General features: G+C 49.6%; 1 protein-coding gene across 43 annotated transcripts in view; it reads left to right on the plus strand.

Moving 5' to 3' along the window:
• RANBP3 (RAN binding protein 3) overlaps window positions 1–21,272 on the plus strand; it is a 53,486-nt gene that overhangs the window by 13,926 nt on the left and 18,288 nt on the right. For 8 of the 43 annotated variants that reach the window (XM_025988511.2, XM_025988512.2, XM_025988509.2 and 5 more), the window contains exons 2-6: window positions 5,481–5,536; window positions 11,285–11,473; window positions 19,276–19,312; window positions 19,401–19,487; window positions 20,965–21,036. In XM_025988511.2, coding sequence (XP_025844296.1) covers window positions 5,481–5,536; window positions 11,285–11,473; window positions 19,276–19,312; window positions 19,401–19,487; window positions 20,965–21,036 — 441 coding nt within the window. Of the gene's footprint in view, window positions 1–5,480; window positions 5,537–11,284; window positions 11,474–11,968; window positions 12,125–19,275; window positions 19,313–19,400; window positions 19,488–20,964; window positions 21,037–21,272 lie in introns of those variants that run through there. The other 35 variants (XM_025988519.2, XM_072721671.1, XM_072721672.1 and 32 more) reach the window with 6 other exon arrangements.

Here is a 21,272-nt window from a genome sequence, read left to right on the forward strand (position 1 = left end):
GTTTCTGAAAGTTACAGTTGCTGAATGAATATCATGATTGAATCTATAAACATAGCAAGATACGCAGTTGGGGGAGTGGTTCCCAGGCTCCGCAGGGTGGAATAGAGTGCCCTCAGTCAGGGCTGTGTCAGCAATGCCTCCAGGAGCAGGGTCTGCATGAGGATGGATCAGGTTGTGTGTGTAGAGAAATCCCAGATACCTGGCAGAGGTTGGAAATAAGAGTAGAAATCTGCAGCCTTTCTGTGGCTGGGCTCGCCTATCCGTGTTAACACCAGGACTGCAAAGACCATCCAGGACAGCCATGGGTAGAAGGTGGCAGAGGACAGGAGGGAGAGCAGGCCCTCTGTGAGCCAGATGTCATGGAGGCTCACTTTTCAGCTTCTGGCCAGTGTTCCCCACTTTTGCTTTTTGCCTAGGGGTTGGAAGTTGGGGTACGTTTCCCCACCTCGGACCCGATCAGCATCTGGAATCTCATGTGGGCTCGGGCTGGGTGTCATCTGGAGTGCGTGAGCTGAGCAGGGGCGTGTAGTAGAGGTTAAGGAAGGGTTTATAGCAGCAACTACCTTGGACTTGGCATGTAGTGCCTTGGAGAGCTGGGAAGAGGCTGAACCACCTCCCACATGCCTCCCAGCGGCAGGGTTGTAGTTTGAGGTCACTTGGAGGCTCTGAATCACACCCCACCTCACATACCAGTGTTGGCCATAGTCATCCACAGGATACAGTTCTTGGGCCTCATGTTAGGGAAGGGATAAGGAAGGAGGGGTTTCCTAGTCAAATTACTTTGGGGAACATTTGGTTAAACAGGGTTTTTTATTGTGGATTTTCTTAACCCTTACTCTACTGATGTCTTGAGCCAGTGCCCCAGGAGGGCTGCTTTTTCACAGACTCTTTCACTCAGAGAGCATTTTACAGGAACAAAACAAAATACCTGGTGGATAGATTTTGGATCAAGGAGTTGGCATTCGATTAACATTTTAATATTTTTGGTCTTCACAGGAGCCTGGGCCTCTCTAGAAATCTCTGGTGGCAGTTTTCTCTTCGCTTGTGACAGACAGGCTGGGATGGGAATTGAGGCAAATCACAGAAGCTTTATTGCTCTGAGCCCTGTTCATTCCCCACACTTGGGTTTCAGCTGGCTGAGCAAAGGCTGCTTGTCCAGTGACATAACCAGGAGCAGTTTGATGGGAGCCAGCTAAGAACACAGGCTGAGGCTGCTGTAATGAGTGTGGGGCACTCCTCCTCGGAACGGGTGCACTCGAGTTGTCCTTTTGAAATATCAGTACTAATTCACAGCTTACGGGCTTCAGCCGTCCTGGAGCCAAGCGGAAATTAAATCTGTGTGACTCTGATGCTTTGTGCCTTTGGTGGAGAGCTGACTGATGCTCGTTGCTACGTTTCAGTTAGTGTGGTGGCTGGGTTCATGACCCCCAAACTGTCAGTCATGAGGGTCCCGGTGGACCCTGACCTCACCTGTTGAGCGTCTATTACGTGTGCAGCTCGGAAGGTACCATGGTCAACACTACAGAGGCCCTGCTGTGCTGGGGCTCACGATCCAAGGGTAGATGCTGTCAGCGAGGAGCTGAACAAATAACCCCCCACAAACTCCAGGCCAGATTCACAGACACACCCGTCACTTTTATCACATGTTTGACCATGAGGTTTTCTGCCCCCGGTTTCCTGGTCCCCATTTTTCCTGTAGAGCCTTGCACAGAATAAGGGCTTAATGAATATTTATGTGAGTAAATATTCAACACAGGAGCTAGTGTTACACATGTGAAGACCTGCAGAAGGGGTTTATAGTTCAAATGCTTATTGGATGGTTCTCCCTGGTGCACACTGGCTGCCGGGCTGAGGCGCAGAGCTGTTTTGGATGCTGTCTCCATGGTCTCTCGGCCTCCTTGACCGGTAGGTAGCCTTGGTGTGACCAAGAGATGGGGTAAGAGCCAAGAGCATGCATGTAGTTCAACCTGGCAGCTTCCTGAAGGACACAGTGCCTGTACCTCAATGAGTGTTGGCCGTGGAATAGGAGGTGAGGATGTGTCCTGGGCAGAAGGCCAGAAGTAATGACAGAAGCACAGTGGTGTGCAGGGGGTAGCAGGCCCTTCAGTGCCACTGTAGTGGTAAGGTGGCAGTGACCTGAGAGAAGGAGCTCTGACCCTAGTCTGGGAGGGCAAAGCTGAGCTTTAAGTGTGCGTCTCACACCTGTGGTTCTGGCTGTTCTGCAGAGGCTGGACTGAAGGAAAGGAGAGTAGAGATGGAGAAAGGAGGTGGCCGGTAGCAGGGGTCCAGGGACTGGAGCCAGGAGTTAGTGAGGGAGTATCTGCTTGGGTCTCATCCAGGGTTCCAGTTCTTCAGGAAGCTGACCACAGAGCTGGACCCCATGTCGCTTCCATTGCGTCCCCCCCCCCCCCAGCTGAGCACCGTGCCCAGTTGCAGTGCAGTAAGTAGTTTTTCCATTAGACGAGACCTCTCCTAGCTCATGCCTTAACCCTGCCCTGTGGCTTTGTCGGGTCCTGTCCCAGGGACCCAGAGGCAGCCTGGGTGACCCATGATTGCCCGAATCGCTGCAGCCCCTCCTGTGTGCCTACAGATCAGCCGACACTAGAAAGCTCCTCCGTTATCATCCAAACAGTCCTCCCTCTGTTCTGGTCCTTCCTCAGTGGCCTTCCATCCATTTCTCCAATACCCCCTTGCCCTTACTCCTCCCTCATGCCAAGTACTGTACTTGGGGAACAGACCCTGGGGAAAGCCAGGGGAACAAGGTGCTCTCCGATCTCGTTGATCACTTAGTAGAGGAGACAGAGCATAAACTCATAAATACCTAGTATATCTCGTTGTGTTCCCTCCTGTGAGAAAGTGTCTTTGCTTCACCGTAAGGCCAGGCAAAGTTTCTTCTACAGAGTATAGTGTATGTTTAATTAAGTCAGAGGTGGCTAGGCCTCGCCTCTCATGCTGGAGGTTGTTAGAGAAAGGACAGAAACAGCTAAGACAGGCTTGAACAAAAGTCAGCATTTGTTGGTTTAACCGAAAAGTCATTGGGGGTGGGGTTAGCTTTGAGCTGGACTGAACCCAGAGCTTCCAGCAGTGTCTCCAGGATTCAGTTTCCTCCTTCATCTCCAGCTCTGCTTCCCATTGGATTGACTCTGGTCCAAGGTCCCTTTTGGTGATGTGAGACCTCTCACAACCCCAGGATTACCTCCCACCAGCTCTGCAGCCCCAGCAGAGACAGAGCATCCCTTTCCCCAGTAGCTCCAACAAAAGTCTTAAACCCAAGTCTCATTCACTGTCAGTGACCTGGCCTTGTTCACATGCCATGGTGTCCCTTGGGGCAGGGATATGAAGTACTCTCCTCCTCAGACCTAGAGCCAGAGGCAAGGGAGGGGTGTGGTTCCCTAAAGAAATGGGGGCTGGAGGGATGCTGAGCTGGCCCAAACTCCCAGCTCCTTCGTGTGTGCCTTCACTCCTTGCAGCTGGCTAGGAATCAAATGCAGAAGAGAGGTTCAGACATGGATCTGCAACTCTGGATGCTGGGCTTGTGGGGTAAAGGGCAGTCAGTACCAGAAGCTGTCTGGGGTTCTCCACAGAAGTGGTGTGAATTAGCTGCTGCTGTCCACAGAGTCCCTCCTCCATTCCTTTGCTGTCATTTATTTCCTGGCACAGGCACTTTCATTCACTCCTTCATCTGATTTTGTCCAGCAGCACCAGCCCCTGTACAGGGAGGGGGCTGCTTAGGGAATCGTGGAGGCCTCGTCTGTGACTCTTCTGCCTCCCACCCTCCTGCCTTGTAGATTTTGGCCTCATACATTTGTTCACCCCAGTGTTTGCCATGGGTTGTGCAAGGTAAAGACTGTCAGTGAATTAGACTCAGGGACTCAGGTACTGCGTGGCTTCAGTGTGCATGGCAGAGGGAAGGGCCACCATGACTAGGCTGCTGCCCCAAAGTCAAGACCAGTGTCTGTTCTGCTTCTCCAAGGAGTGAGAATCTGGTAGATGCAAGTGGAACTGTGTCCTTTTGATCATCTCTCAAGTCTTGTCTCTCTTCCTCCCCAGACCTCTCCTCCCTCCTAACTGGTCTGTCCATATCACCCCCCTCCTCAGACTGTTCACTCTTTGAACCTGAACCCAACTCCTTTTACAGCACTTCCCCGAGTCCTTAGCATGGTGATCATCTGCCCCTAGGCTCCCTGTCACTTTTGTAAGATGTGTTTTCACACCTGCCACTCCTTCCGGGCTCTTCTTTTTGGACTTCAGGAGCCACCTCTTCTCAGGGACATTTCCCTGACTCTAGACTAGCCGCTCTGACCAGCTCTCCACACGAGTGCGCTCATGAACCAAAGATCCTGTCCCTTCCCACATAGCAGTCCTGCTGGGTAAAGCTGTATGTAAGTACAGATTCCTGGTTATCTTGGCTCCCCAGGACTGAGGGCTCAATGACAGCAGAGTGGTATAGTGCTCCCCACTATAGAGCTCCCCAAACTCATTCATGATCCTCCTTACTTCCCATCCACTGCCTGCTCTCAGGGCTTTGAATGCTGACAGGGCCCCTGGGCGCACCCCATAGGATCCATGCGTGTACCCAGAGCCACCACACCCAACCTCGAGGCAGGCAGCATCTGGGCCTTCCCCATGGGTGGAGATAGTCCTCATTCAAAATTCCCCAGCTGGCAGCAGGGACTTTCTGAGCTGCCATCCATGCAGGGGCAAGTGGCAGAGGGCTGTAGATTTCGCTTTCCCTGCAGAGGAGACAAATGGTGCTGCCTGAGAATAGAGGGTGGCACCACCCTTGTCTCATCATGACAGAACATTTCAGAGGATTTCTTCCTTCGATAGCAACTGTGCAAGGTGGACTCAGAGTTCCCTCAACTCCTCTTTTTTTTTTTTTTTTTTTTTCTTCAACTCCTCTTTTTAAATGGGTAGTCGCTTAGAGATCCAGGTGGAATGTCATGTGACTCAACCAGAGCAAGCTCTCCAAAGAGCAGGAGCTGTGTGGGCAGAGGTTGCAGTCTGGTTATCACTGGGCCCTCGCTGGCCTATAAATATATAAAAAGAGAGAGAGAGATTAAAAAAAAAAAACCTAAACTAGTCTTTAGTATTTGAAATTGGGAAGGTGCCACATAAAGATCCAACATCTCTGCCTCGTTCCGACAGGGAACGGTGGCAGCGCCTTGCACAGCTTGCTGCACCCCCACCACTCTCCCTCCGTCACTGCCATGGCTGTTCTCAGTGAGTCCTGAAACCTTTTTCTTGGTATATAACATGCACACAGAAAAGTGCACATACCCTAACATTAAGTGTCAGGTTTTCACAAACAACATGCCCACGCAGCCACTTCAAAAAACTGTTTCTGAGTGATTTGATGTTCTTTGGAGTTACTAGTTTTATATTTGTTTTTTGTTTTTAACTTATTACTAACATATGTAGCTTTGTTTACTGTATGACTATAGTGTTGGGGGGAAAAAAACCAATTTTTCTTTTTGCAGAAAAACCTGCCATTGCTCCGCCCGTCTTTGTGTTTCAGAAGGATAAAGGACAAAAGGTAAGGGGCCGGTATGTTCTCTTCACATGATTACTCTGATTTGTTTTCTCCCAGAGGGCTCTCCCAGGTCACATGGCCAAGGGTGCTTCTATCTTTTAAGCCTCCACATGGGAGCTTGAAGGGAAAAGGTCCTGTGGCTTGAAGTTACCATGGTGAGAGGCTAAGACGGGCGTATGTGGAAAGGGCTCAGAAATTGTGCTTTTAACAGTGGTAGAAAGCTGTTTTCTAATTCCTAATGCTTTGTTTTAGAAATACTACTGTACATTAGGAAGAGTAGGAGAGAGAAAAAGTAGAAGGAGCAGGGGAGGGAAGGAAGGAGAGTAATGGTGCTTAAGGGGGAAGACGACCTTTAAAGATTTTAGGGAGCTATTTTGGGCCCCAACCAACTTGGCATAAATGCATTTAGAGTAATTAATGATTAGTTGGCTTGCATTACGTATTTACCATGCATCTTTGTTATTCGTTGCTTCCTCATCTTGAATCTTAAATGTCTTGGTTGCCCTAATGTTGGAAATACCTTGCCTAATTTGTAGCAGTGAGCCAGCAGCTTGTTAAAGTCCTGATTGGTGTAGCAGTAGCATTCCAATGTCACATGCTCCTGTTTACCCAGAAGTCATTGATTTTACGTCTGCCCTGACAAATCAGTGTGGAAGGTCAGGGTTGTGTCCAAAGTTAGTTGATATTCTGCAGTTGATGCTTCCCAAGCTTTTACAAGGACTCTGAGATTTTGGAGTGAGTGACCGAAGTGCCGCGCTGTACTCTCATGTGTTTTGAAATCCGTTTGCATCTTATTGATTTGAGAGAATCTCTCTCTCTCTCTCTCTCTGGAGACTTGTGATCCACAGGTGAGGTGCTCTGGTGGATCCCCAATCCCCCACTCGGTGGCCAGCTCTGATGTTGGGGGCTACTGGTCTAGAGATTTGGGATTCCTGGCAGCCCAGCTACTGCTCCTAGACCCCACCTCTCAGTCTGAGAAGAGAGGCCAGACTTCTGTGTGGCCCAGGTTGTCCTGGACTGTGTTCAAGGGCCAAGAAGAGAGCATGTGTGTACAGGGGGCAGGAGGGATAAATAGCTGCCCTATCCACCCCCACACACATGTACCCCCTTGCAGGGTACCTTCTTTGTGAGCTGGGGCTGATCGGCTAGGCTTGCTCTCATATTAAACTCCCATTGTTATTCTTTTATTCTTTTGCTAAAGATAAAGAATCACAACACCTGAGGAAACATTCTTCCTGTTTTGTTTCAGCTTTCTAGGTGGTATTTTCAAGACACATCACCCTCTGTGATCTCCTCTGCCTTGGGCCCTGACCAATACATATAACTTAATTACATGTATTTTTATCATTTGTCTTTTGGAGCTTCACTCACTGTGGAAGGGCTGATGCTTTTCTGCTAGCTTTTAGAAACGCTTGTGTTCAATTTCTGTTTTAATTTGTGAAAGTTGCTTCTTTCCGGTTTTCTGTAAAATCAGGATTTTCTAGAATTTTGAATTTTACCATAATCGTTCAAACTACTTTTAAATAGGTCTGCAAAACTAAGGCCTGCCACCAACACCTGTTTTTATAAGTAGAGTTTTATTGGCACACAGTCATGCCCACCCTGTTCCCAGTAGCCAAGGCTGCTTTCCCACTGTGACAGTGGAGTGAAGTAATTTGGATGAAGACATATGGCCCACAAAGTCAAAAATATTTAGTGGCTGACCCTTTACAGAAAAAGTTTGCCAACCCCAGACTTAAAACAAGTAATAGGAATTAATAATTATTTAAATCTAAGACTTTCGGACAACCAGCAGAAGGAAACACTAAAATGTAGTATTTGAAGTCCTAATTTCCACTTCAGTACTGTTTTCACAATTGAGGTGGTTCTTGTCTATTGCCTTGTCATTCAAAGGCTAACTTACATGTATGCCCTCCGGAAGGTTGGGGTGAAGCTGAATCAGAAGAGTAGCTAGGAAACTGCTCATCATCATCTTAAAATGTGCAAATGTAGTTCTTATCAAAATATTGACTCAGAGCCAACTCTAAATGGGCTTCTAAAAATAACTGATCCCCAGCTCTTCAGAGTTCAGCTCTCCGCTCCTGTCGTGCCTCTGGGACAGCATCACCGGCAAGATGCGTGAAACTGCTGCATGTTTACAAAGGAAGAGCCTCTGTAACTGTCCGGGAGAGCAGCTTTCTGAGCTATCAGGTGGAGAGTGGAATCTTCCTTCTTTCTCTGCTGCTTAGGACAGCTCGGAAGTAAGGCAGAGAGCCAGCAGCATAGCTGAGACAGCCAGCTTTGTTTCTCCTCAGCTTCCCATTTCAAGGGAGATGGGCACGCAGAGCTGCAGGGAGCAGCCCTGGTGCCTCAGACAGAAATGAGAGTTTGAGCCTCTTTCAGTTCCTGTCTTGCCGACATTCCAGCCCATCTGCCCTTCACGCTGCTAAAGCAGAGTAGGGAACAGGCTATATGGGCTGCTGTAGGTGTTTTCTCCTTTTCTCTTCAAATTTGTATTTCAAAAATATTCAGGTCCTCAGAAAAGTCGAAAGAATGGTGCCATGACACTTGGGTGTCCGTCACTCACCTGGCTTCATCAGCAACATCTTGGTCGTAAATGCCAGAAGCATCTATCTATAAGTCAAGTTCATCTGATGCTCTCCCCTAAATCCTTCTGCAGGCAGCTCCTGGGAATAAGAGACATTCTTCTGTGGCCCCACTGCTACTGTCAGTCCTAAGAGAATGATTGTTAATTCAGAAATTCAAGCCGTCAGTATATATTGTCTGTAATTATGTTAACCAAATTGTCACCCAGATGTCCCTTATAGCTATTTTTTGAGACATTTCCTGATCCACAAAGATCAAGAAGTCCCATCGTCAGCCGTTGGCACCACTGGCTTGCCTTTCAGTGAACAATCTCTGAACCACCCAGTGGGCTGTGCTTCAAAGAGCTCGTGTTCCCCACCCCCTCCAAGGAGAGCTCTCCACAGGCCCAGCTGTTATTATGGAATCATGATTGAGGGAAAATATTTGAAACCAAAAGAAAAAAATGAAGCTGTTAGGCCAGGCATTTTTTTGTTTTTGTCAATAGCAAAGCCACATGGTGCTTTCTGTCCTATCGAAGGCCCAAGTTGTATTTACAGCAGACTACAGATTGGTGGCAGTGGCCAGTCGCTTGGTCTTAGGACAGATTGTCAGATGTCCCTATTGTTCCCAGCTTGAGAAAGCAATTGACAGTTTTAACTCCAGTCCTAAGGCCTAAAATCCAGACCCAGAGCCCCGCTAATGGCATGGAATTGTCTGTCCTTCCTTCCGTGTTTTCATGCTTCCTCAAGAGGGCGCTCTTCATGAACTGCTTACATTTATGCATTTCTGGTTTTAATGGCAAAAATGAAACTTTTTTTCTTAACTGCCTTACATGGAAAGTTTTTTTCTTTTTGATGTGAATAATTTTGAATCTTCTTAGAAAGAGGTTGTTTCATTGACTGTGACGACTATTTGTTTCAGATACTTTATCTTCCAAAAGTTCATCTGAACAGGTGAGCCTTTGAGGTTGTACTTGCAGGGTGGCATCCGTTTAGAAGAAAGAAAGCAGTTGCAGACGTGCTAAGCAGGAAGTAAGGTGTCCCTGAAAGCACTGTCACAGTATGTTTAGACCTACTGTTGATGTAACAAGCCTACCCTGTGTGTATGAGTGTGTTTTTGGCTTTTGTCAGCCATGTGTATTTTAGGATGATGTGTCAAAAGCTATCAAAATCTTGATGTCTGATTTTAACAAACATGTTGAAGAACTACAGCTCTTATCTTGGTTCTCTAGAGCTCACTTTTCTTGTCCAGCAAAAACACTCCGGCCCCAAGTAGAAAATGCTGGGATGGCATACATGTTTCTTTTTGGTCCACCAATTTAGGCTTCATTTCAAGTTCAGTACCTCCAGGGCATTTGAACACTTGTGCCCTAAAAGCAGGCGTTGAAAAACAAAATCCCAAGTGGTTCCAGTTAGAGATAGGCTGTTTTCCACAAAGGTCTGGGTTTAATTTTCTCTTATAGGGTGTTGGCACGTGGACCATCTTTCATATCCTGAGCAGGTTTGAGGAACAGCATGAGAAGGAAGGCCTTTGTGTATGTGTATCTCCCCTGGATAGGAAGAATCGATTTTGGTGGCTTTTTAGATATATGGATGAGTTAACATTTTGTTGCATTTGCCTTCCTCAGAATGTTTGAAAGTTCTCTTGAATCCTCTTTATAGAGTCCCTTTCATCTATCAGGTTCACCTTTAAGAACTAGCTCCCAGGCCCTATTTAAAGACATTTTTGGGCAGCCTGGGTGCCTCAGCGATTGAGCATCTGCCTTCAGCTCAGGGCATGATCCCTGGGATCTGGGATCGAGTACCACATCAGGCTCCTTGCACAGAGCCTGTTTCTCCCTCTGCCTTTGTCTCTGACTCTCTCTGTGTGTCTCTCATGAATAAATAAAGAGGTTTTAGTCACTTCACACTCAGAAGAAATGTAGCCAGGTCTGTGGAAAGACACAGGGCAGCCACTTAGTTCACAAAGTGAGAGAAACAACTCCACGTTGTGGATGATGCCAAGTGGGAGATTTGGGGACCAGAGCCCATCTCTTCCAGGATACCGGTTTTATAACCCCATTCCTCAAGGAAAGAGTCTTGGCCACAGAGCTCTGGGTCCGTGGGAGCCCCTCCAGAGTCCCAGGAACCACCTCGAAGGATGCCAGGGATGTTATACTTTCCAGGACAGAGACTTCCAGAACCAGCTTTCTCTTGGGCTGGATATTTTCTAAATACACCCTTGCCACAGTGCTTGGGGTGAATGAACGTGGGAGAATCCTAGGCCAAGGAGCTCCCTCCTCCAGCAGAACTCCCACCCATCTGATATGAAACCAGCTCTCCATGTCTCAGTCAGCTGGTTTGGTCACCACACATCTGTACTCATTGAGGCAAAAAAGCATTGCCTTGATCTCAGGTTTTGGGGTTTGTTTGTTTTTTCTGTTTTTTGTTTTGTTTTGTTTTGTTTTTAGATTGTATTTGTTTGATAGAAAGAGAGCACATGCATGAGTGGGGGCAGAAACAGAGGGAGAAGCAGACTGCTGCTGAGCAGGGAGCCAGACATGGGTCTCGATCCCAGGACCCTAAGACCATGACCTGAGCCGAAGGCAGACTCATAACCGACTGAGCCACCCAGGCACCCCTTGATCTCAGGTTTAAGCGGAATGAATTAAAAGGTGCTAGAAGCTCTAGAGCAGAACGCACAAGCCTGTGAACCCCATATACCCCGTTTTGTAGCTGTGTGCTATTCCAGGCTTGCCTTCCCCACCTTAGTGGACAGAAATGGTGCTGAAGGCCAACTCCTTCATCAGTATCCTTGCAGAGATGGGTCATTAACCCTTAGGGACAGTTAGACATAACCCCCCCACCCTCGTTTCCCTCTGATTGAGCCACCGTCCCCATTTTGGTCACCAAGAGTGTTACAGCCCATAAGCATGGTAACTCCATGCTTCCTGTTTTGAAAATGGGGGTCCAGGCCTCCTACAAAGTTAAACTGTAGCCGATTCCACATTCATTTTCCATTCTCTCATTATGGAGGGCCAGTTTTGTTGAGCAAAACACGACAGTGTATGCCGGCTTTCTTGGCTCATCCTCCCAGGCAGGAGCTGCCGAAGTCTGAACGTCTCCAGCCCTTCGATCCCTGCCCACCCCCTGCCCCATGTTACAGCCTTTATTTACATTGAAGGAAAATTGTCTTTTTTGCTCCCAGTCCTCTGCAGAGCAAAAAGACTTGTCGGATTCGGGAGAGGAGCCTCGGGGGGAGGCTGAGGCCCCCCACCATGGCACGGGTCACCCCGAGTCAGCTGGTGAGCATGCCCTAGAGCCTCCTGCCCCTGCTAGCGCTTCAGCCAGCACTCCTGAAGCCCAGCTTCTTCCTTTCCCGCGAGAACTGGCAGGGGTAAGTCCACCTCCACCCAGCACTCCACAGCCTGGGGGTCCCAACCCAGACCAGCCCCTTTCCCTTTGGGTTACTCAGATCCAGACCCTTAATCACAAGCAGCTGATGATAACTGAAAAAGGTGGTCACGATCTCTGCAGCTCCCTTTAATTCTTGCTGCCAAAAAGTCAGGAAAAAGAGTCCCCTTTTACATTGACTTTCTGAATGGGGGAATGTATATGCGCCCGTAGCAAGAAGCTAATCCTGTTTCCTGAAAGAGTCATGAGGGGTCAAAAGAGGGATTGAGTAATGGGGTAGACCCTCCCCTTCCGTCCTTCCATTTTTCTTTCTCCTCTCCATGAATTTGGGCATTCAGGTTCAGGGTCTTAGAAACAACAGAAGCCCCGACTTCCTTGATCTAGAGGAAGAAGAGGTGTCTAAGGCAGACTGCTTTGCAAGACCAATTGTATTTGGACTGTGGTTAGGCTGTGAACTGCTTGTCTTCAATCAAAGCAGGAAGAAGAAAAGACTCTTCCTTTGAATCCAGAGGGAACCCCTTGAGCCCTTTATCTTTGTATTGAGAAGGCTTTTGAAGATTATAGGTGGAGAAGATTGTGAACTCTCGAGAACAAGAAATGTCTTGAGTGTTTGGAGGTTGATAAAATGGGAAAGGTAAACATCATCCTACATTCAGGATTGAAAACTTCATGTGGGTACCTAAGCCCCCCTCCCATTCTCGTGGCAGGAAACAAGGCACACTGCTCTACACACCAAGCACTGGGCAGCCATCCAGGGCATCACACTCCCAGACCTTTAGCTATCCCTCTGTCACATCACTAGTCCCCTGTGTTTTAAGCAAATCATTAAAATTCAGTTACAGCCACCAAACCCTGGGGCACACAGGAAGAAGTAAAGTCCAGCAAAGGTGAGGTTGGAGGCCAGTTTTGACATTTTGGAAGAGTTTATGTGGTGGGAAAAGAAGGAACAGTCTTTACAGTGTGCCAGGTGGGAGTAACGGTGCAGTCCCTCATGGCATACAAATGGGTTTGGGCCCAGTAAAGATTCCAGCCAGGAGGCACTCCACCACAGTGTTCTAGGGGTACAACTCTTGTGAGAGTACTAGAACTGACAGAGCAAGAATGAGGAGGTGATCACTTTTTCGGTTCAGGGCCAAACAGCTCCTGGAACCTTCTCCTGAGTTGAGCATTCTGAGTTATTGTGCCTTCGGCCTTTGGAAACACAGGAAATCATGTCCTCAGTTCCAAGAACAGATGACCTTCATGTGGATCTGCCCAAGAGGCTCCAGGACCTTTTGCTGCTGCCTGGTTTGAACAGCAAGCTCATAGAGCACCTCTAACTGAAGGGGCTAAGGGTTTTCGATTGAGAGCAGCAAATGGGTAGGTCACAGAGGTTGAGGCACAGCAGCTGCTCCTCCAGAGGCACCTAAGGGGGTCTCACCTTCTGCCTATGGCCGGGCCAGATGTGGATTTCTGAGTCCTGGCCAATGGGACTCGACTTCTCAATTCTTGTGAACTTTGAGTCAAAGGCTCTAATCCCAACAAATTCAAACCATCCCCAGCCCAGCCCTGCAAGGTCAGGTGTTAATGGTAGAGAACCTTAAGATGGGTTGTAGGTCACTGTGGGAGGACGTTAGGAATGGGGGGAGCAGTTGATGAATGTCCCAGCATAGAGGTGAAGGCCATGCACGTGACACGCACATGTGCTATTTGGTTTTAGCGTTCGTAACTGTAGGAATCCCCAGTACCATCAGAATCTCGGCAGTGCCAGTGTCGCAACATTTGGTGACAGCTCTGAACCAACGGGGGCTCACCCCATTGGGCCCTCAGCACAGAAGACTCTAGCTTATTGCCACTGGCTCCCATTAGCTGGCTTTCTTTGAGTAATTGGGTGTGTTCAAGGCAAAGTAAACATTTTTTAGGTCAATTAGGGCATAAATCAAGGCAGATGGGCCTGATCCCAGCATCCTCTTGGAGTGAGGTGATTCTTTGGTTAGCTAAGACTAGTTGCTTTTGCATCCAAACAGATTTAGATCTTGCCCGGTACCACACTGGAGTTCAGGAAACCACCCACCCTTACCCAGCCAGTCTCGCCCATCACATTTAGTCTGTTCTTTATTGCATGATCCCTCGAGGGAATGTAAAGCTGCAAGTTCTTTATGATAAATAGTGGCTTGCTAAATTATTGCTTACAAAGGGCTTGCTCGTCTTTCAGTCTCCCCAACTCTGGCCATCAAAGACTCAGTACCGGGAACAAGCCTCTATATATCAGACTTACTGGCTTTCAGAAGACAGCTTGGAGAAGACCAAACCACATCCAGATGAAGTTCTCTGACCCGGAGAAAGCAGGCAGCTCTTAGTGCTTACTCTGAGCCTGGCTTAAGTCCCCCGGACTGAAGCTTGGAGCCAAGGCCCTGTGGAGCCTGAAATGTGTTTATTAGTCCCACCAGGAAGCTTAGACAGGTTCTGGAACCAGACCCATAGCTGGACAGCTTCCCTCATCTTCCGGCTTCTGCACGGGATTTGACCCTCATTCTGCTCCCACCCAACATTCAGACCTTTGGAGACCACAGCTCTTGGTCTTTCTTCAGTGTCTGCCTGTTTGGTAAGACCTTCTGAACTGGTCCCCTTAGGAGCAATGTAAACAGCATAGAATTGGCCAGTAGTCCATTTGAAGACAAGGATGTATTAGCGGGCCCCTCCTTTGATTGATTTTTTTCATCCCTGCAATCCATTTTCCTACAGCTTTGGGCAGCCGGGCTTTCCAACTGGTCAGTCCATATCAGAATTACTGAGGCCCAAGTGGGCCAAACGGTGTCTGGCTTGGTCTTGTTTTCTGGGAAGTCAGGAAGGCTGTGAGTGCTGTTAATTCCTGCTTACTCTCCTTGTGGGTCTGTGGGTCAGCTCCATTCCTTCCCCTTGGACTGCCCCAGCACCTTTGTCCTCCTTGAGGCCACACCAGGCAGCCTCATGACAGCCATGTTTTTTCAGGGCTGGCTGTGGGGGACTGGGGGGGGGGGGGGGCGGGCGAGGAACTCCTTCATAAATGTAATGATGGTAAATTTTCACTGTTTCATCCTTTACAAAGAACTGAACTTTCCCACATCTACAGTTCCAGGGTCCTGTTACTACTATTAGACATTACTACCTATTTTGTACTTGGGAGCAGGGACATGCACACCTCATAGAATGAGCAGGTGCCCCCGATGTTTCTGTGGCTCTGAGAAGAGAGCGCTGCCACTCCTGCAGTTCTTCCCATCTGTCCACAGCAGCCACCATTGTGGGGGCTTTGCATCTTCTATAAAGCCATTTCCCCCATTCATGCTTTCTGACACCAGGGAAATGAAATGAAGGATTCTCTTTGGGCTTCTTTCTTTTTGCCTCCCTTATGTAAATGTTGATTTGAGATAGGTTCATCATGGTGTCTCAAATGGGCACTGACTCCAGCTTCCCCTAGGTATCATCCTGAAGCCCTCAGCCTCACAGAAGTAGATTCCAGTGTGGGAAGAGACAAAGGAGGAAATGGGACTTTAACATCTGCGCTTCTGCCCTAGCTCCCCCACAAAGATGAACCCTGGAAGCCTGTTCTGAGAGTCCTCCTCACATGAGTCCCCATGGCAGTGGTTTTGGATGCAGGCTTCTGGGTCCAAGGAGTTGTAGCTGCGGGGCACAGCCCCGCAGGCATTGTGTATGTCCCAGGCATTGTTCTCAGCTGGCCCCTGTGTAGTGTCTCCCTCAGTTGGGGTGACGGGTGGCCCCTGACTGCCAGGCTGCTGCATTTGTGCAAAGTGTGTGGAGCCGGCGTTGGCCTTGTTTTGGACCGGGGGTGGCTTAAAGGGGAGTTGCTTCACCCCTGTTTTGTGAGAAGACAGCATGAGACAGCCAGACAGCAAGCTCAGACCTCCAGCACAGTTGGCGGGCTGGGGATGCAGACATCAGGCTTCTCACACAGGGAACTATTGAGGATTTCTGGAAGAGTTGGCATATCCAAAGCAAGCAGAAGTGACTTCTCATACATTCTGTCTCCTTGCTTCCTTATGCTGGCTCCTGTCGAGGAATGCTGCTGGCATCAGCTTAGCTTTTGTGTTGGCTAGCTCAGACCCTACAGGAGGTTCCAGCAGCTTCTGGAAGGTCCTTCCCTGGCCTTGTCCTCTCAGCCTTTCCAGGACCAAAAGGCCAGCCACATGCCTCTTAGAAGAGATTTGGGGTATGAGTTTGAGGGTCTCCTGCCTCTGAATCTTGTCTGGCCAGGTACTTTTCTTCTCTGGGTCACCAAAGGGGCTGTGACTAACTCACGCTCCATTTGTGCAGTGAATACATGCTGATCGACTTTTGTGCACAGCATTGTGGGGGTTGTATGTCTGAGCTGTGAGCAGAACAGCCAGACAGACACATTAGATCATTTCCAGCTGGTAGAGGCCCAAGGGAGACTGGGCACTGGGGTGGAAAGGAGCAGCTTCCGCTTGCTGGTTGGTAGGGCAGTGAGTGAGCTCGGTTCCACCCTTGGAGGAGGCTGGGAAAGGCCTTGGCAAGGCCACACTGAGTGGACCTGTAGGAAGCGCATCCCAGATCTTATCTTGGAGATAGCACACACGGAAGGAACGTTGGGGCAGGGATTGTGTTGGCATGTTCAAAAAACGGGAGGGAGACAGCAAAGCTGCAGCACGACAGCAAGGAGAGGGGGTTCAGGGTGGACGGGGCAGGGGTACCCAAAGACCTCAGCTCCTGGTCTGGACACACTTCTGTGGAGCGGTCCCTGGCGCACTCATCAAATTCTAAAGGAGACTGATTCCTGAGAGGTTTGGGGTGGTGTTGGCATAGTTAATTAAGAAAGTTACATGTCATTAAGAGCCCCAAAATACACAAAGCAAAAACAGAACTGAAGGGAGAATAGACTGTTCACGGTCTTGGCGAGCCCAGCACCCCACTCCAGTCATCACCAGAGCGTTGGGAAGAGAACAGAGAGGGCCTGGATAGTGCTCTAAACCCCGCTGGCCTAGCAGCACTGAGCTACAGAGTGCCCAGGACCTCCTCCAGGGCAGACAGACTGTGTGCTAGGCCACAAAACAAATTTTGATAAATTTCAAATGACTGAAATCATGCCGGGTCTTTTCCAACCTTAGTGGAATGAAATTAGAAATCTGTACATTTCTGGAAATCCACACTCGTGGAGGTGAGCCCAGCTAGCCAGTGGGGCAAAGGAAAGCTGGGTGCGGAGGCCTCTTAGGATGGGGACGGTGGAGGAATACCCTTTTCAGCAGCTGAGGAAACAGGAAGCTGGGGTCTGACAAGCTTTTGGGGCCATTGACAGGGCAGGGGGTGCCACTGTTCTATCTATAACACAGGGACACCTGCCTTAGGGCGTCCCTGAGGCCCACAGAGCGCCTGTGATTTGTGTCCCTTCACTGGACAAATGCCAGGTGAGCTCCCACTGTGTGCTGAGGGCCATTGCCCTCCTGGGACTTGAGGTAGTGAAGACCCTGACACAGATCACACAATCAGTGAGGTACAGAGGAGTGCAGGGGCCAGTGAGGCCACAGGACCAGGGCAGGGGCACAGGGGTTCTCATGTGAGAAGCCAGGGAAGAGCGAGCAGAGTGAAAAGTCAGCTGATGAGTGTCTGCAAGGCCATTTCCAGATCCCAGAAGTTGCTCTCAAAGCAGCAGGTCCCCCAGGATCCAAGAGGCTGCCACATGTGGAGTTGGTACAGCTGGGATGTTTATTGATTGACAGGAGAGAAGCCAAGAGCCATGGAACCAGAGCTCGGAGTGGGCCCTGCCACTGTGAAGGAATAGGAAGGAGGTACCTGAAGTTCGCACCTTAGTGATGTTACCCAAGGAAGGGGATAGTCCCAGAGAAAATACCTGCTGTGCCAGTGTCATGGCTCTGTGTCATCAGATGCCCCTGCAGACCTGGACCCAGTAAGAGGAAAGCCCTGCCAGAGTATGTGTCTCAGCAACCCCCCAACACTTAGTCCTGGGCTGGGGAACCGCCTAATGCATCCAGGTCCACCACCGTGCCTTCCACATCTGGCTGCCCTAGGACATGACTCCACATCCCGACTCTTGTCATGCCCTTCCCAGAGGCATAACATCCAGCAGAAACAAGCTTGCTGAGAGCACCCCGGGTGTCAGCCATGGCCAGGTGTCCAGTCACAGGGAATGCTGCCTCCCTGCTTATCCCACTGATGCCTTCCATCTCCCTGCGGGGGGGATGTTGGCACCCCCATTTCCCAAGCGAGGAGACAGAAGCCTGAGCGAGTGAAATGATTTGCCCAAGATGTGCCTTCAGGAGATGTCAGAACTGGGAGAGAGGAAGCTCTGTAGGCCTTCCAGAGGGGTTGAGCACCTTCACACTCTGCCCTCATGGTCTGGCCACTGGATTGTGCCCATTGGAATCCCCCCTTGACTCCTCCATTTCATCTGGGGCCCAGTGGTATGTTCACAGTTGCCCCAAGGACTGTTGAATCCCTGGTGTGTTATGAGGGGTTTGTTTCCCAAGCACTTTGATGGATGGCCTCCTTGGATCACCTGGTGCAGACATGAGGACAGCAGTCTTCGCCCTTTCACAGAGGCTTGCAGCGAGCGCTTAGAACAGACACGAGCAAGCAGCCCAGGCTTGCATTTCTGACCCAAACCCAAGTTGTTGATCCACACAGGAGAGAGTCCAGGTTGGGATCCTTTTCTCTCCCAGTCTCTTAGGATGAGGTCCGCAAACTCCAGGCCTCTATCTGCAAGCTCAGATAGTGGAGTATGCATATGGCCCAAGAAGCTGAAGGTCCCTCTGTGGCCCTTTATGGAGAAAGTGCTGCCCGGGGCTCACAGCTCATTATCTGTGTTATTTAGGGCAGTTGCTGTGGTTCCACTCCACCCTGCAGCTAGTAGAGCACTTTCCCAGGCATGCCTCATCTAATTCCTAACAGCTCCTCAATGCAGGTGGTCCTCATTTGGCTAAACTTGGACTTTAGGGACTTTTCTGAAAATAAGAAAATTGGCTCCTCCGCTTGCTCTCACAAGAGTGCCCCGGGAGGAGTGATGTTCACCCCTGGACGTGTGCTTCTGGCTGCTTAGTTCTGAAGAGTTGTAGGTCTGTGAGGGATTGGATATTATCTGGGGATGGGAGCGGGGCTCGTTTTAAGGCTTCTTGATGGCTAGTTCACATTCTAAAACTAAAAGTTGTGGAAATTCTTCAGCCACCTTCTGTCTTCGCTTGTGCTTTTCAGTAGGTTGTGTTGTCTGCTGAGTTATGTTTGACGATTGTGTTCTGAACCTTCGCAGCAGACTTAGGTCCAAGGCATTGAAATTCTATGTTGCTCTGGAAATCCTGGTCCACCTTGAAACAGCGTTCCGTGCCATGGAACATGCCGGGGCAAGGAACAGAAATTGCTACGATCCGCTGTTAGGCAACCATTTTAAGCAGCCCTGCTGCCCTCCAGCATGGAATAGGTTGCTTGCTGGCTCTTGGCAGAATGAATTTCAGCCAGATAACATTTTATGGTGCTTGAGTTGGGGGGTAGCACGCCGTTAGCTGTGACCGGTGGAGAGACAGAGAAACCGATCTTTGCGGTAAATGCATTCTCAGCCCTTAGGAGGACTCCTCAGCCTGTGGCCTCATAAAGCAGGCTCAGAAGGTTCCTGGGGGGATTTTTGAGCATTAGGTTAAAAGTCTGTCCACAACTTGGGTGCCTGAGCTCAGGGAGTTGGCCCTCAGCATGGCGTTTCAGGATCCCTTCATGACGGAGCTCAAGCTGCTGGGTGCTGGGCAGCCTGGCCCTTGCTTACCGCCCTGCCATGTGCTCTCATTTCAGAGGCCAACTGGAGGCTCCAGCCCTGAAGGCGGAGAAGGTGAGGAAATCTCTAAAACGTTTCGTCTTCCTTGGTAGTAAAAGTAGAAGCAGCCTGATTCTCTCCTCCTCCTCCTCATTTTCTGTAGATTCCGACCGAGAAGATGGAAATTACTGCCCTCCTGTCAAGCGAGAAAGAACATCCTCTTTAACCCAGTTCCCACCTTCACAGTCAGGTAACCGTTGCACACCGTTGCCGGTCAGTGAGAGCATCTGTGCTGATGAGCCCGCCTCCCCCTTGGTGTCTGTCTCCTGTCCACACCCAGTTAGCACCCACCTGAGACACCTTCTCTGTCAGGAGTAAAGCTGGAGATGCTCCCTTCTGGAACCAGTGACACTTAACAGAGGGTCGCCACCTAGTGGACTCAAAGATGACGCACCAAGAAATGGTCCCCCTGAAATAGAGGACTGTCGGTCCTGTTGGGGGCTCTGGCCATTAATTACATGTCCTCCTCCCAGATTTGTGGCTGTGTCTCTAGCCTGAGGGTGTAGAAGTGGGAATTACAGTGTCCTCCTGACCCTTCAGCCATGTGCCAAGAGCTTGGCAGTCTGGTTGAGAAGCACAGACACACATAACAAACCAAGTGGCCCTGGAACACACTTTGGTGATGGAATGCCGTGAGCTCCCAGAGGAGGCCTTGGTGGAACATTGAAGGGTGGGCCAGGCTGGGACCCTGTACAGAAGGCTGGGCCCAAGGCTGTGGAGCTCTAGGTGGGGACTGGCAGACCAACCTGGGGACTTGTTACAAAGGCTGATGCAGCAAAGATGCAGTTTCCCAGGGTCAAGAGAGATGCTGGGGCTATTTGGTGGGAGGTTCTGTGAGCCTGGGGACAGCTCTGCAGATCGACTTGTGTGCCCCTTCTCGTCCCCATCTTGACTTACCCCCGCCCCCCAGCATCGTCCATCTTCTCAGTCTTGGCTCTCTAGTGCAGACTTAGAGATGCACGTATATTCAAAGACGATCTCTAGTTCCTTATTGGTGGGTTCATGTAAAGCATTTTATACCTGCAAACCTTAAGGATAGCACTTTACGGGGAAAAGACACCCGGGAAGGTTGTTTCTGCTTATAAAAGTAATGCAAATGTGATGGGAGGGCACGAGGTAGAAAGTTAGTGTCCTTTCTAGATCCTCCCTGCAACACACTGGATTTCACTCCTGTTTCCCTTAACACTCACTGTGGACTTTGCCACATCCTTGCTCATGACTGCTCGAGGCCCCCCTGAAGGGATGTCCTTCGCCAAGCAGGCCTTGAGGAACCATCTGGATAGTTAGCAGTTAGGCTTCAGGAGATCTCCTCTCACTTGTTGCATGGACATTCCTATGAAACAAGGGAGCTTCTGCTTCCTGTGATGGATTGTATTCCTTCCCATTCACTGTGTACTGCGGAGCCACAGTCTGTGGCAGGAGGTGCAACAGAGAAGAGGAGAGGTGATTTCTGTTGTGGCCTAGGGGGCCAAGGAAAAGCCAGGGGCTTGAGGATAAGACAGGCGACCACAGCATCTAAAGGCCTGGTTCATAATGCTGAGCCTCCTACAGTGGGGCTTGGAGATGGAGCCTTCAGGTGGGAGAGGTGCTCCAGTACATGTGTGCCCCGCCTACTCACGCTGTTTTTCCTCTTGTTCCCTTCCCTGCCCGCACCTCCCTGTCGACAGTATCAAAAAACAATGTTTTTATGCCATCAACCTTCTGCGAGCCATCTGCAGGCAATTCTGACTCAGAACCAGGTGAGCCCTTGTGTCCCTCTGCCTTTTACTGCCAGTCACTGGGGGTTTTCCTGGGATGAAAAGCAGTTGCTCTTGTAAAATAAGATCTTGAACAGGAATGGGCAATTTGAAAGCCGGATTCTTTTTCAGTTCCTAAATGTTTTCCCAAATCTACAGCTCATAGATTTGGAATCCAGTGTGAGGCAGGCTTCATAAGCCCTTAATTTATTGTTTCTGCAAGAAGGGCCTGGTCACAA

Source organism: Vulpes vulpes, chromosome 9, assembly GCF_048418805.1.
Source record: "Vulpes vulpes isolate BD-2025 chromosome 9, VulVul3, whole genome shotgun sequence".
Lineage (NCBI taxonomy): Eukaryota > Metazoa > Chordata > Mammalia > Carnivora > Canidae > Vulpes > Vulpes vulpes.